Raw genomic sequence first — 19,250 nt, forward strand, 5'->3', positions numbered from 1 at the left:
TGACTTCACCCCTATTGGTGCACTAGCTGTGTTAATATAACATGTGATAAGACACAATTACACGGGCCTTGCAGAACCCTATAGGGCTCTCTGTTGTGAACCTTTCCAGATTTAATATATAGACCCTATGAAAGGAGAAAATGCAAATAACTTTTAAACATGAAAGCAAGTACATGTGTACCAGCTCCGTAATCCAAAGGTAGAGGGATCAAATGGGACTAGGAGACTAATGTTCAGGACGGTCTTTTCTCATTACAATGACTTATATACTGGAATTAGTTTAATGCATTACTCACAGAACCTCAAGGGAGAAACTAGACTAACAACTCATGAGTGATCTTGCTTGTCAAGGACTATGCATGTTTAAGCCTTTGCAATCTGATCACTGACATTCAAACAATAATTGTAGATTTAGATGACATTTATTTATGAAACCCTCATTTACAGAGAGTCAATCTTTTAAAATAAGCAATTTCTATATCTTGACTTTTTGTAAACCATCTTGTACAGAAAACAGCTCAAAGACTTAAAATTGGAAACATGTCAGCATTTGGTACATTAATAAGTTAGGTTTGAACCAAAATATCCCCATTGTGGAAAAAGTACATAGTATCTTGGTATGGTCACTTCAGCTGTCTCTGCTTTGAAATATTACATCAAAAGATGGCCTTAGCAGGCACAAAAAGTGGTGCTCTGACACTGCTACTGGGCAGTAGATGTTACATGACAGTAACATTCTATTTTAACCTCTGGAATGAGAAATATTTTAAAACCTGATTGCATTTCATATAACAAAGTTTTCATTTTTATAAACTGATGATCAACTCTTCATTTAATCATCCAAGAAAAAGTAGTTTCCACTTTTCTTCTGTTCCACATCCTGTTAGAAAAAAAAATACCATTAGAAACCTTACCCCTGCTTAATCAAACAGCATTCCGGATACATTTTTTTCCTTGTACGACAGATTTGAAGAAAGCTTAGAATTCTTACCTTGATTGAATTGAGTTTGTTTATTCTTGGTCTGTAATTGTTTGGATCTCTTCTGAAAGTAATCTCAAGCTGAGACAAGAACTTATTCATGCCGGCCAAAAGAGTTTGAGGACTGTGAAGAAAGCAGGTGTATATTACTTTCTCAAAAGTGCTTTTAATGGTCTTGTAAACCTGCATAGTCTGGAGAGGCAAGAGTGCAATCTCTTTTTCCTGGACTTCCATTAAAGGGTCCTCTCTTTTACTTTTGCTAGGAACACAATGCACTAGGAAATCATCTTGGCCTCTTAAATCACATCCATTGTTAACATTACTCCCTTTCCAGCTTTGCAATATTGGTTCCCTAGTGGTGAAACAATAAAACTGCTAGTACATTTGCAAAGCTAACAAGGGTCCATTATAGTTTCCAACTGGATGGGGGACGTGTTGAGATTCTTGAATTGCAGGGGGCTGGACTCGTAAGTCCCTTCCAACCCTACAATTTTATGATTCCCACATAAACTGGGTGATAAATGGCATAAACTGATAGGCTCATTCACCCAGTAAACACAACACCTACAAGACTCCAGTGCCAGGAAGTACTGCCCTTACTCTGATTGCTTCACAACAATTCCATGCAATAATATGACATCAACACAAAGCAAACATGAACACCACAGGGATTGAACAAATATTGTGGCTCCTTCCCAGAGTAGAAGGATCCAAATGCAGAAGCAGATCCTGTTGCCATAGGAACATAAGCCTCAAAACTGCACTACAATACCCCCCCCCAATGCTGTATATTACCTGTTTGCCACTGTGCACCTAGATGGAATGCCATCAAAGACAATGACACGATCTGCAAGGTAGGTAGCCATGATGAAGTCGTGCTCTACCACAAAGGCAGTTTTTTTAGCATGGAGAATGAAACTGAAATGAAAGGGGAAAATCAATGAGGCTTTTGCAATTTTTAAAATGTTTTTTTTAAAAAAAGTTAAACTACCTTCAAATATCAAATGAAACATTTGCAGACATGCACCCCTCTTTCCCTATCCACACTACCCAGGTTACCGTTTGACAACTCTAGCTGCCATCAGACGTTGTTCTGAGTCTAGGTATGCAGAAGGTTCATCAATCAAGTAGACATCAGCTGGCTTGCCAAGACAGAGGGCAAGAGCAACCCGCTGCAACTCACCACCAGACAATGTTTGCACCTGGTAGAAGCAATATTTAAAAAATCACTTGGTGTAAGAGGGAAGGGACCCATTAACTACAAAACATGGTATCACATGGGTGATAAATACCTCTTGATCAATGATATTTTCAATCTGTAGAGGTTTCATTACATCAGTCACAAACTGGGGGTGTGTATAGGCATCTCGAATCTTTTCATGAAGTAGCTGACGTACACTTCCCTATCAAAATAAGTTCACACTTTGTTTAGTTCAGTTCCCCTCATTCTTACTCTGTCATTCCCATTACTATTACTTAGAAAGTGAAAACATGAAACAAACACTTACAGTAGACTTAGGACTAATCTTCTGCGGCTTATAACTAACATTTAAAACTGGTACTTCACCTGTAAGAGAGACGACATATGTAGTCACAGTAATTAAAACCAAAATTAGAGTTTTAAATATGTTAAATAAATACACAAAACATTACTTTTATCATCAGGTGTCAGTCTCCCAGCAAGCATGCGAATGAATGTCGTTTTTCCAGTTCCTGTAAGATTAAAAATATATAAAATCAAAATTAGCAAAGCATAGTTTATGGCTAGTCTTTAAAACATAAATCTGCATATAATAAAATTGGCAAAGCTTTGGGGAACAGATCTAAAGGCACCATATAGGTCCAGTTTGCTTATTTCAGTAAACTATAGTTCATGCTTTATCATGAACGCACTAACTGTAACCAGTTCCCTCATCTCCACAAGTATATGTGGCAAAATGTTACACCCAAACTGGAGTTTATGGTTTGTTCTTGTTCCATAAACCAGAATCTTTACTGAGGTTTGTCTGGAATAAAACAAACCATGATCTCCAGGTTTGGGTATATCACTAAGCTGGAGATCATGGTTTGTACCCCACCTCTGGCACTAATGGATACAATTGGGGTAAAATATTAACTATAGTACACCGTGATGTACAAATGCTTCCATCACTGCTGCACTAAAAAATTTTTTACTAAGAGCAGAATGCTAATTCTTTTTTAAAAAACACGGGTTCAGTGTTGTTTTTACTTGCATGTTTATTATGAACTGATGCAGCATTCCTAATCTACTGTTATGTGTTCTACGTGGGGCTAATATGCAGGATGGTAAGAAAGCTCAGTTGGTGTGGAATGCAGTTGATTTGACTGTCATTTAACAGCAGGTGGTCACAAGGTGCACAAGCTCTCAGTTCTCTTCTAGGCCCAGTTCTAATGTGATGGATTTTTTTTTACTTTAGAAGTCATAAATCGGTTTCTGCGCCCATGCAAGACTTTCAAAACTTTAGAGAACTGAGTCCATGCTTGGTTGAATAAAGGTATTTCAGGCATGTATAGTGCAACTATCTTCCTGCAGCTAAGTATCAATGTTCACAAAGTAGTGAAACAAGCAGAAAATAAGAGAAGCCGCTTACATCTTGATCCAAGTTGGGGGGGACGGGACTAGCCACTTGCCATTCATTTTTAAATGATGGTTTTCAGTCTATTCATTTCTTTTGCTAGTATCCACTGAGACATTTGAAACTTTTTAAAAACGGTTTTAAAATATTGCAATTAATTTGGATGAGGCCAGGAAACAACCAAACGCTGTTCCTGGAGAGTTTTGCTATGTCCTCTATTTGCATCAATTTGGATTCAGAAGGGTAAATATTAAATGACATTGGATGTGCCCCAACTTTAGGGATAAGCAAGTAATATCCTTTCACTCTGACACAGCCTTTGGACTTAACCCCTGAAAAACAGATCACAATGAATTCTCCAGTTGAAATACACTCACCATTTTCTCCCAGCATCACCATTATTTCAGAGTCAGTGAATTCTCCAGCAACGATCGACAGCTCAAATTCCCCCATCTTTTTTCTCATTCCGGGATATTTATACATACACATCTTCTTGACCTCTTCTTCGTTAGCTGTCTCTGCCACCTTAAAAACAAGAGATGCATCTCGGAACCTTAGGTTTTCTGTTGGAACATAGCCATCCAAGAAAATGTTTATCCCTGTAGGAAGATAAATCATCATTAGTAAAGAGCACCTAAACCAGGCATAAATCACCAACATGACAAAACAACAAGAGACAACCCAAAAATAGGACTCAGCTCTATTTAGGGATACTCAGGGTCTGCTCTTCACTTGGAAATGCATGTCATATTACTTTCATGGTACTGAGATGAAACAGATGAGGAATGAAGTGAATAGAACTATATAGATAACTATATATTGGTAAAGGCGAGAGCTAACCCAGCTCAGTAATTTGTCTAATGTGACCTACTTTTTAAGTATGAGAAGCCTGAGAGCATTTAGGAAGTATTTGTAAAAAAACCAAACCCACGCACACTAAAGATATCAAATTGTTTACATCACACATAACTATTTTGTAGGAAGAACACATAATTGAGGAAGAGAAAGTTGATTTAAAATATAGTTACCTTCTCTTACACTAAAAGGCATAGTGACAACACCATAAGCACTTGGCACACCGTATAAGCAGCAGATGAAGTCAGACAAATAATCGAGCACACTCAGGTCATGTTCCACAACTATAATATACCTGAAAAAACAAAAACAAAAAGACAGTTGAATTAGTTTTCTTCTGTTTTTAGATTCAAGCAAAAATATGACAGCATGAATTTTTTTCTGCTAGTACATGGTATCATATGTACATGGTACCATTTCATAGTGCATTTTAAGCAAAATGGTAAATTGAAAATATTGAAAATCTGGTTGCCGTTATTTTACTAAGATATTAAAGTCAAAGAATGTCAGTTTCAGTTTATTCTCCACTTTACCCAATAAATTACAAAAGTAGATGCAGAGAAATTTAAAACAAAAAAATAATAGATATGAGTGGTTGTTACAGGTAGGTAGCCATGTTGGTCTGACATAGTCGAAACAAAAAATAATAAAATTCCTTCCAGTAGCACCTTAGAGACCAACTAAGTTTGTCATAGGTATGAGCTTTTGTGTGCATGCACACTTCTTCAGATATAAGTGGGATATTATCCAGGAGCAAGCAATGTCCACCCCTACTGTTTCTACATTAAAACTAAGAACAAACAGTAGCATCCTCAGACTCTGCATCACTAAGTAAGTGCTGGCAACAGTTTTGGTTGAAATCACAACTGAAATCACATACTGGCAACAGTTTTGGTTGAAATCACAAAACCTGGTATGAATTCAGGCGCTAGTGGGCAGGATAATACTATGAACAATTAGTATTATTACTAATTTAATTATGTATCACCTTCTAACTGCAGATCTGAAGGAAACCTACGCAGTAAACCAATATTAAACACATGCAATAAGAACTATAAGTAAGGATACTAAACATCCCGCCTCCAAGTACATATCTCTCATATGAAAATTATCACATGTAATCAGCATTATGAGGCTTGAGTAATAGTACCGCCATTTATCATTACATTACTTACCGGTCAGGATTTATTAGAGATCGAATAGTAATGGCAGCCTTCAGACGCTGCTTAACATCCAGGTAGCTGGAGGGCTCATCAAACATGAAGCTATCGCAAGAAAAAAAGCGGGGACGGACAGGTTTTATGTTCATCAAATTTAACAGACCACCAATCCTTCCCTAAATCCTATTTCTCTCTAATGAACTGAGAACCAATAAGAATGGAGCCCAAAAAGGGATTGTTGAGAAACAAGAGGGATATGCCAGCACCATCAGGTGCACCTAAAGTTATGCAGAAGTACAGAAAGTCTTTTTTAAAAACCCCAAGGGAGCAAAAAGCTGAAAACAAGCAAATGGGAAATGAGGCTTGAGGGATGAAACGTCATGTTAGTAAAGAGAAAAATGAAAATGTGTGTTATGTAGAGGAATGAATTGGCCCCTTTGAACCCTTTACACAGCTTCTAATACCCTGGAGGGCATGGCAGGCTGGAATCCTGTTAAGGGGTGAGGATACAATATTCTGTTGCCATGTCCCATTTCTCAAAGGCTTAATAGCCCCACCACCTCCTCAACCATGCTCTGGCATTTGGTGCCTTGTTCTTCTGCCACAGTATCACACGAAACAGTGATAACCCACTGGGCCAGCACAGAGGTTGGACCCAGTTATCTGTCTGGTTTCACTCAAAGAATTCCCCCAGTAAGTTGTGAAAAATGTCTTTTCAATGTTATACATGGACAACTCCATGTGAGCTTCCTTGCTAGAAAGTGAACACTCATGTTAAGTCACAACAAGTATTTCAGTCCCTATGTTGTCGGCAGAAAAGATTGGTTCCCATGAACACAGCATCCCTGGTTATAAATACAAGTTTAAAGCATGCTGAATGCTAAAATTTGAATACTCTCTTGTCAAAACGCTGCATAAAATAATTTGTAATAGAAATGGTTATGTGACTATTATGGACTCTTGCCAAAGTCTTCAGTCTTAACATAACAAGGTTGTATCCAATGGTGTGGACATGAGGGGAACAGGCTTCTACTAATATATCTGAAGGCAACCCTGTACAGGGAAGTTTTTAATATTCAATGTCTCATTTTGTTTTCATTTCTTGGAAGCCGCCCGGAGTGGCTGGGGTAACACAGCCAGGTGGGTGGCATATAAATAATAAATCATGATGATGATATTGTTGTACAACAGGACTTCTCTCCTCTCCTGTAAACCCTCAAGATCTGCTCTGGCAGGTCAAGTGATTCTCCAGAGCAAGTTTGGTGGTTGTGATGGGCTGAAAGACAGCTTTACTTGCACAACACTAGATTTCACAGAGTTTATAAACCCTAGTCAGTAAAAGATGTGAAGTTAATTAGGTAAGTGAAAATTATGCGTACAACTCAAGTCACAAACAATATTCTAAAATTAGCAAAGTTACTGAAGTCACTATAAAAAGCCAAATTGCTACATACATGTCAGCTTTTTGAATGCAAACCACAGCACAGGCAAATCTCTGAAGTTCTCCTCCTGATAGATCTTCAACGTTTCTTTCCCTCAGATGAGACAAATCTGCAAATATATTTTTCTCACAACCAAGTACTGTACGTACAAAATATGCTAACGTGTCAACTGGTTATACTTAAATATATTAGTTTCTACGCAAGAACTTCACCATTCATATCAATAAGTAACTCCACACATTAACTTGGGTTGCATCAACAGTGTCCACTGCACAACGTGTACAAGTCCCAAAATGAACTGATGCCCTCTGCAAATGAAGTTAAGTGTTGGCGGATGCAACTATGGCTTCAGCTATAGCATCCTTCTGGATGACCTTTTTGGAATGAACCTCGAGACATAATTTTTTATGAATGGTTTTGTTCATTCCTAGAAAGTAGGCTCTGGCAAGGCAGCGGTGAGGGACTACTGCTCTTCCCTGTGGTCTTTAGCCCATAGGGTTCCATCATATTCCCATATTGTTCATAAAAAGGTGAAAACGTGCCTTTTTCAATGACCTCTTGTGTTGGTGTTTTTAATTTGGGCCTCCATTTGGTAATTCTGTGGCATTTATTTTATGGCTACTGTATTATTAATTGGTTTTATTGTGATTGAGATGGATTTAGACTATCAATACCAGTGGAAAAAGTGAAGCTGTTCACGACTAAGTCCAACTGATTTCAATGGGTCTACAGCATGACTAACTTAGTCTGGACCCAAGCAATTTTTAGCTTAAGTCCTATTACTGGGACAGAAGGGCAAGATACACATGATAGTATACTTTTACAAAGAAAGCCTAAAATATTTTATAAGTAACTAATATTAATCACCATTCTGCACTAAGCAGTCTATAAACTTTCTTAAATGTTAAAAAATATAATGCTGAATGTGAATTTAAAAGTTTAAGGTTTATGAAAGAAGTTTCAATTTAAAAAAGAAAACAGAAAGCTTTTAGGACTAAGTACGCAGATTATTTTAAAACTTTGTATAAAAACATCACTTACCAAGCTGCTGACATACAATAGTCTGTGTGCCAGTTTCATCTTTCCTGTCCAATATAGTGCCCACTGTTCCCTGTTACGATAAGATGACAACCAGGACTTTACTTAAGCCACGATATAAGATACTATACTAAAATTGTAATCTGCACTTCACTAAAACTCTGCCTTATATCTTTCATACAGAACAGGGTGAGCTCCCATTGCTCTGTCCCAGCTTCTGCCAACCTAGCAGTTTGAAAGCACACCAGTGCAAGTAGATAAACAGGTACCACTATGGCAGGAAGGGAAATGGCGTTTCCATGCGCTCTGGCACTCATCACGGTTCTCTGTGTGCCAAAAGCATTTAGTCATGCTGGCCACATGATCTGGAAAGCTGTCTGTGGACAAACACTGGCTCCCTCGGTCTGAAGCAAGATGAGCACCGCACCCCAGTCGCCTTTGACTGGACTTAACCATCCAGGGGGTCCTTTACCTTTACCCCATACAGAAAACCAGCCTGTTTCTTCCTGCCCCATCCCACCTTACAGCACAACCCTAGCCATGTCTACTCAGCACCAAGTCCTACTGAATTCAATGAGGTTTACTCCAAGATAAGGGAACTTAGGACTGTAGCCTTAGCTAACAAGATTACTCACCTTAGCAGCTTTAGGGATCTGGTCCACATACTGGGGCTTAATGATGGCCTTGAGGTCATCTTCCAAGATCTTGGTGAAATAGTTCTGCAACTCAGATCCTCGAAAGTAAGTCAGGATTTCTTGCCAGTCAGGAGGATCCTATCCAAAAGTATTTCAAATAAACACTTGAGAGGTATGGAAACACGTCTAAGGATAAGAATACTTTGAATGGCATTTTGAGAAAATGTTTGAAGTGCTCATGAAGGAGCAGTGGCCTCCTAGAGGAACACTGGCTGTAATCACACCCCAGTAGTCCGTAGTAAACACTTTACATTGAATGTACAAGTGGTCCCCTAGCATAAGGAACAAAGCACAACTCCTCTAATTCTAGATACAAGTAGGTAGCTTTGTTGGTCTTCGTATCTGAAGAAGTGTGCATGCACACGAAAGCTCATACCAATAACAAACTTAGTTGGTCTCTAATGTGCTACTGGAAGGAGTTTTTTTATTTTGTTTCAACTCCTCTAATGTAAGGAATAAAGCAAAATATGTGACCTAAGTGTTAGGTCCGAACCAGAGATCATGGTTTATTGCACTCCAAACAAGCCATGATGCGATGCCAAGATTTATTCTTGAACATGGGTTGTTTAGAACTAAAGAAATCACAATTCCCTTTCAGTTGTAACTGGAAGCTAGGGATTATGGTTTTCACTCCCACTCATGCTAGGAGAGAAGAAAAGCAGGTGTAATCTTCACATTCATGCTAAACTATTAGCTATGGTGTAATGTGACTCACAAATGTGTCTATCATGTCCTTCATAAAGCAGTAGCAGCAGCTTACAGCTCTGTTCTTTTTTACATCAGAGAAATTGTCAGGTGGTATTTTTGAGAAGCTAGTTTGAAGCAAATCACGCAGGACTAAATTTAACTTGTCCAACTTGCATAGAATACAGCTAGCAAGTCATTACAGCTACTTGTAGGCAACCAATTCTTTGTACAAAAACTTAACTTTAACATCAATCAGGTCAAGTAGTCAGAACCGAGATGCCTGAACCTACTGCTTACTTATGCATTCCGTCACAGAAATCTAGGATTTAAAACTTTTAATGGAGGTATAATGGAGGTACGCAAGGATTCCCCCCGCTCCCCCCCGCAAAGTATAGTATATCAATTCAAGCTTGGGGGGGTTTAAGTTTTCACAAAATACTACTACACAAGGCAAAAACCACGAAGTGTTTATGTGGGATGTGAATGCAAGTGAATTCACAGCTGGAAAGGGGGATTGGAATAGGAAATGTATTTTGGTAGTAGAGCACATACATTGCATGCAAAAGGTCCCAAGTTCAATCCCCTGCACCTCCAGCTAGGGCTGGGAAGAGACTTCTGCCAGAAACCCTTGACTGCTGTTGCCAGTTAGTGTAAGTCAGATGGTCTGATTTGGTATAAAGCAACACCCTAAGTTTCTGTGTTCGTAACACAGAATGGCATAATAATGCATAAAATAAAAAAGACCAATAGCAATAGAGTGGAAAGATGCTTATGGCAACACCTGTCATCACTGCTGCTTTACAATGCTCGTCCTTTCAACAGCCTCCTTTCCCCACCCATTGACTTCTTGGTCCAACAGGAAAATGATGGTTAACATCCTCACGTGAAAGATGTCTGTATATCTCTTAGCATACATACATGTGAACTTCCTAATGGTTAAAAGGCTATATAGATTTTACTTATTGGGGCAAAGTAATGCTGCCAGTCCAGCAAGCACTACTCGTTTTCATTTGCACAAGAACTGCAAAATGCAGTTTCAAAGGTTATTAGGAAATCACATTTGGCATATATTTAAAATACATACATCATATTTTCCAAGGTTTGGCTTCTGTTTTCCTGCTAAGATTTTCAAGGCAGTTGACTTTCCAATACCATTGGTTCCAACCAACCCCAGCACCTCTCCTGGACGTGGAATAGGCAACCTTCATAAAGTAATCCAACAGTTTACACAACAATAAACGGACACAGCCTCATCTACAGCAAGAGAGAACTTGGGTGTTAATTCAACATGCTTTCCTCTCTCAACCCCATTATGTGCATCATTTTAATTAGAAATAAGGAAATATAATTAATGATATCTAAAGTGATACAGTATCTATTTGCTCTGGAATTTAAAATTATATAGGCAAACAAGACACATTTACAAAGGAGAATAATTCAGAAGGGAAGACTTTTCGCCATAAGTCCTATGTGTGTGTGTGTGCGCGCACACACACACACACACACACAGACCACACTTGTTTGTACTCCTATCTTGGAAGGAATTGCTTCTTTCTTCTAAACCAGAGTTTTCCAAACTGTGTGTCACAACATGTTAGTGTGTCAGCTGCCATGTGTAGGTGTGTCATGCAAACACTCTTATTAGGGGTTAGTTTAACCTCCCGTTTGCTAGTAAAACTGAATAACCATGTCATAAAATGATACATGTCTAAAAAGTGTGTCACCAACATGAAAAGTTTGGAAAACTCTGTTCTAAACCTATAGGTCATTCTATCCAATATTATATTGCTGTGAAGAAAGCTGTCCTTAAAAACACTATTCATAAAGCACAGAGATCTAAATGCAGCTGCACTATTGGGTACATCCTACAGGAAGAAAGCAGCTTCACGCCCTTCAAAAGGTGGTTGAACTGTTTGCTTGCAGTGGCCTAGCACAAAGCTTCCGGTGGAGCAGTATAATACTGTTGACCCATTTTAAAAACCAGTAACTCAAGGACTGGTTCGTATATGGCTGCACCAAGTTCTTCTTTTTATTGTTTTCTGAAGACTCGCAGTGTTAGCACTGTATAAAAAGCAAGTGCAGAAGACTGTGGCAATCCTACATTAATTATGCACCCCTTGGTACAGTCATTTAGCTCAAGGAAAATTCTCCTTCACTCCATGAAGGTAGCTGTGAACAAATGTCAAGTTTTACTTAATTTACAAAGCAACAATGAAAACAGACCCTTCTTTAAAAAGTTCTGTACCAGGTAAGCAATGAAGCCATATATGTTTAGCTCACGTCACAGAGAATGACAATGAAGTAAACACCTTCACTCCCAGAGATTCCTAGGTTGTTTGTGAGGGTAAATGACTGCTAGCATATAGCATCTTGCTTGCACTGGCTGCCAATCTGCAACTGAGCCAACATCGAGGTTTTGGTATTAACATGTAAGGCCCTATGCAGCTCAGGACCATATCACTTGAGAAACTACCTTATATTCCCAGGCCACTGCAATCTGTAGAAGAGTTTTTCCTCAAAGTCCCCAAATATCAGAAGCCCACTCCACAGTGATTTTGACTACAGCTTTCAGTGTGACTGCCCCATTCTGTGGAACAGCATTCCTGTCAAAATATGATAGGCACCCACTATCTGCACTTTCTGGAAACAACTGAATACATTTTGTGTGTGTGATAAGCTTTACCAGCTGGCATGGGTGTCCATTCTGTATGGTTTAAAATTCAAATCCTGGTTTTCCCCCGTTAACTTTTTAACAGCTGTTATTATTTTATTTTGTACACTGCCTTGAAGGAAAGTGGAAGGTGATTAACAAATAATGATAATAATTTATATTAACAACTTTTCAGGGATTGTAGCAGAGTTGATACCTGTGAAGTTTGAAGGCATTGGCACAGTATCTGTGTGTTGTTTCTTTCTCCAGGTTGCTAGGCAAGTTAACAATGGACAAGGCTCCAAAAGGACATTTCTGTAACACAAATAAAATAAGCTTTTACGTTACAACAAATAAACAAAACAGAAACCAAGTATAGTATTGGAATAAAACTGTTTTCCACTTGTATTTGCTGCCCCTATCCTACTATGTTTTCAGGAAACAAGCCATGGTCTGATTTGCCATCTGATCCTAGACTTACATACAAACCATGAGAAGCAAACCAAGAACAAACCTTGGTTTCCCTCTTAAACTTTGTCAGGAGACCAAAAAGAAAAAAAGACAAGTGAGACCACAACGTATTTTCCAACAGCACAGTGGGTGGGTGAGAGCAGCAAAGCATGTTATTTCAGTAACATTTACCAGCACACCACTTGTTCTAATTAAACCAGTTTAACTATGGATTAATGTACTGTGTGAACCAGGCCACAGTGGGGTTTTCAGAGTTTACAATGGTACATGCAAGGTGAAGCCATGGGGACGTCACTAGCCATGTTTATTTGAATGTCTGGGAGGAAGGGGACGTGCAGTGACGAGCACATGTGCCCAAAATTCTCAATGTATGGAGGTGGGATGGGGAGATGATCACCCATGTCCAAACAGCTCTAATGTGACATATGTTTTAAACAGATTTCAATTATTATTACTAGACGTAATCTTTACCTTTATGCAAATACCACAACCAATGCACAATGTTTCAGAAATCCATGCTATTTTGCACTGTGATGTCACTTCTATGCACAGCTTCCCTGGTGAAAAGGAATATTAAAAAGGTTAGACACGCAGGTCTTATTGAAAGCATTAGTATGGAATATGATCTAGAAACCATGCAGTAGCATCAATTTGTGACTTAAACCTCAAATAGTCATGGATACTTAAAAATCTGACTCTGTAGTCTACAAACCAGTAAGTGAAACATTCAGCTTGTTTTAATTTTAACAGAGTTTTGTATTAAGTGTTTTGAGTTCCTTACCCATTCGAACCACAGGGCAGCTCTTCTTGCACTCTTGGCGGCATTTCTTTGGCTTACACTTGTCATGGCTCACAATAGCAATTCTTGTTAGCTTATCAGCCATCGTGATGAACTTAGAATTACGTAGATACACAGACTAGAGATTCCAAAACAATGGAATTGGATAATTCAAGTTCTATGTGGAAACAAATAGAATGATTAATAAAAAAGTGAGAAAGCACATGATTGGAGTATGTTATATAATGATATAAGAAGTGCAGTCCAATATCAAGCATGTTCATTAAACTCAGGCATGGGTTCTCATTTTGACAAGCAATCATTGTGGGCAAAGTCTAGAAACTGGGAATGTGTTGCCCTCCAACTCATACCTGCCCTAGCTAGCATGAGCAATAGTCAGCGATAATGGGAGTTAAGACTCCCAACAACATTTGGAGGGTCATGGATTCCCATCCTGCTCAAGTTCCCAATATTTATTCAGCTGGTTGTGACAGACAAGGAACAAATTTCACTAAGATACTTTGAAGAGATGCCACAATAGGGACATTTCTGTAAACCAATAAAGTCCCACACTGGTCCAAAATAAAACATTGACAGAAGATCCAGTTTTTATATGGAAAACTACAGAGACAGAGAAATGCAATGAAAGAGAAAAACCAGGTTACCTTCCTTATGCATATTTCAAAGATAGGACCTATCCTGCCATATTTTAATACTTCAACTTATATACAACAAAGTGTCAAGAAAATATATCAAAACCAACCTGCGGAGCTGATGAAATGTGTGTGTATATACATACACAAGATAAAATGTGCATACTGCTTGACTGTACACATACTTCTAGTTACTTCTTCATGCAAAGTGACAAATTATTTCTGGAAAGTATTTTTATCCAAGGAAACATAAAGAGCTCTCTTATGTTTTTTATTCATGCATGCTTATATACACCACAGTAATTTTATTCTCCACTTTAAAAATTCATTGTGGTAATTGGTGAGTCATTTTGATGCTGTGAAAGACTAGTGATACATACTGAATGACAAAGGCATTATCTCCTAGCAATGGAAGCAAGTCTCTGGCTCCACCCATCAATATTACAAGCTTCTTTACTACCATGGATTGATAAATTCAGTTTCATGTATAACCAAATTTACATTAACACTTGAACTAGTAAGGACTTAACAGCAAGATGACTGGGAATATGCTGCCTTCAAGAACATCATGCTTTTGCCTCCTGCAAAACTGCCTCATTATCTCTGACAACGATGCTTCCTACCTCTGAGTTGGACGCTACAAAATTATAAGGTAAATCCAATACTAGCATGCTTTTAGTGCCATGATCTTTAGCTGCAAGTGTACTGTCCTGAAAATCAGGTATTGCAATAACTAGGTGAGCAGAATAGACAATTTTCTAGTGAAATCTTTTATTTTAAAAATGCCTTAGAATTTGGGCCCAACCAGAGATTGGCATGATAATACCATGAAAGTACACTGTGCAGAACACTACTGTCCAGATAAGGGGATACGTCTTTAAGTATGTTCAGCATAACAATACAATATGAATGCTTATAAAGATCTTTTTGAGTAAGCTCTTTACAGAAGTAGTTACATAATCAAAAACATAACAGACCAGACATGACAACAGGACATACCACAAATATAACACATGGCTAAGTAATACAACAATGAAATAGGATGGAAGATTAAAAAGACAGAGAGAAAGGAAATTAAGGAATAGAATCCCAATGGGACAATGACTATTTCATGAAAAAATAAGAAATACCACTGAAGAGCACACTTCTGAGCCAGAGAGGAATAAGGAGTTATAGAGATCTGTCTAAACTTTCAGATAAATGTTTTCAGATAAACAAAGATATTCTATCTTATTCTCCTTCTCTCACATCCTTCATGCAAATATATGAAAGTGTTCTTTATACAGAATGCTACACCCCAGTGCATGTTCTCTATTACTGGAAAATTCTTATTGCTAGGTAAAGGTAAAGGGACCCCTGACCATTAGGTCCAGTCGTGACTGACTCTGGGGTTGCGGCGCTCATCTCGCATTATTGGCCGAGGGAGCCGGCGTACAGCTTCCAGGTCAGGTGGCCAGCATGACTAAGTCGCTTCTGGCGACCAGAGCAGCACACGGAAACACCATTTACCTTCCCGTTGTAGCGGTACCTATTTATCTACTTGCACTTTGACGTGCTTTCGAACTGCTAGGTTGGCAGGAGCAGGGACCGACTGAGCAACGGGAGCTCACCCCGTCATGGGGATTTGAACCGCCGACCTTCTGATTGGCAAGCCATAGGCTCTGTTATTTAACCCACAGCACCACACACCACAGTGCTACCCTGCTAGGTAGGCTCTATAATAAAGCTGTTTGCACAGCAGAATACCTTGAACCACAGTCTGGAAAACAGAATGGTCACCGTAATGTAATACAAAGTTGTCCATCCTCATCATATCACATACATTAATAGACTTGCCTTTAAAACAGACAACCCAACCTTCTACCTACACAGCAAATGCCTCAGTGTGGTAGAAAAACACTATTACTTCAATTATATTAATTCTTTAAAAAAAATTGCATTAAGGTAAAACATTTTATTTGCAACAAATTGAAAAAGTGCATTGAAAATTATACATATTGACATGATCAAAACTTCATTTTAACTTCTGATTAGCTTCAATGTGAAGACATGGTTTCCACTGAGACAAAGCTATCAAAAGACGTGTTCTTTATCCATAGTCCAAATATTATGCAGGCAATGCCATCCCAACACAAACCAAATAGGAAGTCAGCAACTCACTCTTGATATCCTTCAGTTGCTGTTTAGCACCTGAACTGTTTTTCGACCAGCTAGTAACTGTAAGCAGATGCAGTCACTGTGAAAGCTGTGATGCACCATAAGGTCTGAAGATACACTGTCCACATAATTAAAAACAGGAGCTGCTAAAGAAGCTGCCACTAAGATGAGCTGTACTACTGTGTTCATCCTGCTGATAAATGTTGGCTTTAACTGAGCAGTGGCATAACATGGATTAAAATATCTAAGTGTTCTTAGTGGAGGAACAGTTCTGTATTGCACATAAAAAACAGCAGCAATTAATGCAATGTCCCTTAAAATGACCATAGATGAAAGAGGAACTGGAATAAGATTTGCACAAGTCAGGCCAATGTACAGGACACTGATAACAACTTTATCAGCCAGAGGGTCCAGAGCACTTCCTAAAGCAGATTTTTGGTTGGCCCAGTTTCATGCAATAAAACCATCCAACAAATCTGTTATTCCAGCCAGAGTAAATACACCCAATGCAATACTGAAATTTTCTTTAACAATCAAGTAGCCCAGAACTGGTGCCAGACCAATCCTTGCCATTGAGAGAAAATTAGGAATTGTCCAAGAGTTTTAATACAGTTTGGTGTATCAGTGGGAAGGCCTCGCTTTCCTAGCACCGTGCTCTTGTGTTTTTTGTGGGCCACCTCCGGCTCCGACCCTGTAGCTTGCATCGTGGCTGCCCGGGCCCTCGGGTGGAGCACCTGGGCCAGGCCGAGGTGAGCAGCTGCCAGGAGCCCAGCGGGCGCAGCAGCAGGCGAGGGTAGGCAGCGGCCATGAGTGGCACCCGGGAGAGGAATCTGGTGCCAGAGGCTTTGCTGGGGCCCACAGCCTGTGCCCCTCAGGAGCCCCCAGCTGCAGGCATCAAATTATGTTAATTCTGAACAGGGGCCATGTTTGCTGATATTCTACTTGATGTTATACTTGGCCAGTAGTTAGACCAAAAAGCTCCACCCTGTAGGAATGCAAAGAAAGGCCATTTTCTGCCTCTGTAATCCTAGAGTCCACCCCCTCTTTTCATTTAAAGATATCAGTTTTTCCTCATGAGGGCCAGGAAAGAGAGAAGCGACTAGCATATGCTGTGAGAGAGTGAAATATGCTGTGAGAGCTTTGCTATAGCAATAATAATAAGCTGTTTAAGAAGCTGGTCTTTCTGGCAAAGAGAACTGCTGACACAGGAAAAGGAAGCAAAGCTCCAGCTATAAGCCAAGTTCTCCCCAGTGCAGAGATCCTGTTTTTGTACCTCAGTTGGGATTTCTATTTATGCACAGCATTTTTTGAAGGAGACCACTTTCCTATAGTTGTTGTCATAAGAAATGATATAATTCTCAATGCCTTCTGTCTTCTAGGTCCTTCAGTACTGCCTGATGTGGCTGAACAAAGTTATAAGTGAGAATATTTTATGCAGCTGTTAGCAATAAAAATGGTTAACTTTTAAGATACCTTAGCTCTCTTGCTTTGGCTTCAACAGATGAACACACCTATTTTAACTTTAAAAAGGCAACTCCTACATCCATATAGGTACACAGAGATCAACTAACCATCCTAAAATCTACAATGGAAAACCATAGAGGGACCATCCTTATCTAAGCCATTACTTAATGCGGGGGGGGGGGGGATAAAGAAGGAGCACATTTTTATGGTACCTTCCAACCCTACAATTGTATGATTCTATGTAATACTGTAAATAGCCTTCTAGCAACTTTAGACAGCAGCAACATGTCAAATTTACCAGTAGACGACCAATTTATCCATCTCAACTAATTTTGTTAAAAAGAGACACTAGTCTACTCATGTCAATACTACTGCCGCACCATACATTTAAAGCACTATAAATCTTCAGCAGTCATGGGTTCCCTTAAAGAACCATGGGAACTGTAGTTTGCTATGGATACAAAGAGTTGTTACAAAATGCCTGTTCCCTTATAGAGCTACACTTTTCCGAGTGAGTGGTTTAACAAGTGGCTCCTCTTTCCTAGGACCTCTGTCAGAGGAATATGGGGTCTCCTAAGGACTCTCTGCACCCTGAAAAAAACTACAGCTCCCAATATTCTTTGTTGGAAGCTATGGCTGCTAAAATGCCACAGCTGTGCTTTAAATGAATGGCACAGACGTGGCCTTACATCTTGGAAGATTAAAAACCAAGGGATTGGAACTCCCCCTCTCTCTTTAGGTATATATGTATGGAGGGCCACCGACACTGAATTTAACAGGAGATGGAGGATACAGCCAACAATGCGGCGGTCTTGACTTAAGACAAGCTTACCCGAGCGGCTCATGCAAGAGGAAAAAAAGAGTAATTTAAACACCTTTTGACAGTCGACCACTGTTTTAACCTTTCTTACCAGGAGGGTCTGTTTAGCTGGAGCCAACCCGCCGCCCGCCCCCCAATTTTTTTTTGCCTTTTCAAAGCGTGGAATCCACCCAGCCCCCAAACAAAGGCCTCTGCGTGGAAAAGGAAGATCCGAATTCATTATGGAGAGTCGGGGAGAACCAAGGGGTTCGACAACCCGTGGAGATGGGGAATAACTAAAGGGGAAGGAAGAAAGGCAGGAACCCCGGGAGGCGGGAGCCTGCCCTGCCTATTCGGCAGCTGGAAGGGCCGGGGGCCACCCGCGTGCTCCTCATACAGCCGAAGCCGGCCGGGAATCCGCGCGGCCCAGCCAGCCTTATCTCCGGCCGCTCAAGCGGCTCCACCTGCCCAGAGGAGGAGCGGGTGGCCCGCCAAGTTATCGCTCTCCGACAGCTTTTACTTACCAAGAAGCGAGGGGGGGGAAGGGGAGGCCTCTCGTCCGGGACGGAGGGAAACGGGGAAGCTGCGAAGGGCCCCCTCCGGGGCTCGCAGCTGGGCTCGGAGACAACGTGCTCCGACTGCCACCCGGCCAAAATGGCCGACACCCTAAAAGGAGGAGCTGGCGCCGCTCACCATAGAGATGCTGCCTGTTGACGAGCTACGCACCGCCGCCGTAGACAAGGGTCAGAGCGCCGGAAGCGCAGGGTGGGGCGGCCACTGCGCGTGACGCCATCGCTTAGCGACGGGGTGTCTGTGAAGCAGACG

The 19,250-nt window shown here is 40.1% G+C and overlaps 1 protein-coding gene and 1 pseudogene across 2 annotated transcripts; both read right to left on the minus strand.

Moving 5' to 3' along the window:
* Window positions 1-403: 403 nt before the first annotated feature.
* On the minus strand, window positions 404-19,235 carry ABCE1 (ATP binding cassette subfamily E member 1). 2 transcript variants are annotated; one of them, XM_088660281.1, is made up of 18 exons: window positions 19,119-19,235; window positions 13,356-13,530; window positions 13,046-13,131; window positions 12,321-12,418; window positions 10,538-10,655; window positions 8,707-8,844; window positions 8,075-8,144; window positions 7,046-7,142; window positions 5,607-5,696; window positions 4,605-4,726; window positions 3,954-4,175; window positions 2,633-2,692; window positions 2,488-2,546; window positions 2,272-2,382; window positions 2,039-2,181; window positions 1,775-1,897; window positions 992-1,103; window positions 404-880 (listed from the first exon to the last, which is right to left on the minus strand). In XM_088660281.1, the coding sequence occupies exons 2-18, from the start codon at window positions 13,456-13,458 to the stop codon at window positions 833-835; spliced, it is 1,800 nt and encodes a 599-aa protein (XP_088516407.1). In that variant the 5' UTR covers window positions 13,459-13,530; window positions 19,119-19,235; the 3' UTR covers window positions 404-832. The 2 variants fall into 2 exon arrangements, with proteins under 2 accessions (XP_088516407.1, XP_034968352.1); XM_035112461.3 differs by lacking the exon at window positions 19,119-19,235 and adding an exon at window positions 18,950-19,083.
* LOC148687348 (cardiolipin synthase (CMP-forming)-like) lies at window positions 16,046-17,049 on the minus strand (annotated as a pseudogene).
* Window positions 19,236-19,250: the final 15 nt, after the last annotated feature.

This window comes from Zootoca vivipara, chromosome Z1 (assembly GCF_965207765.1).
Source record: "Zootoca vivipara chromosome Z1, rZooViv2.hap1.1, whole genome shotgun sequence".
In the NCBI taxonomy this organism is placed as follows: domain Eukaryota; kingdom Metazoa; phylum Chordata; class Lepidosauria; order Squamata; family Lacertidae; genus Zootoca; species Zootoca vivipara.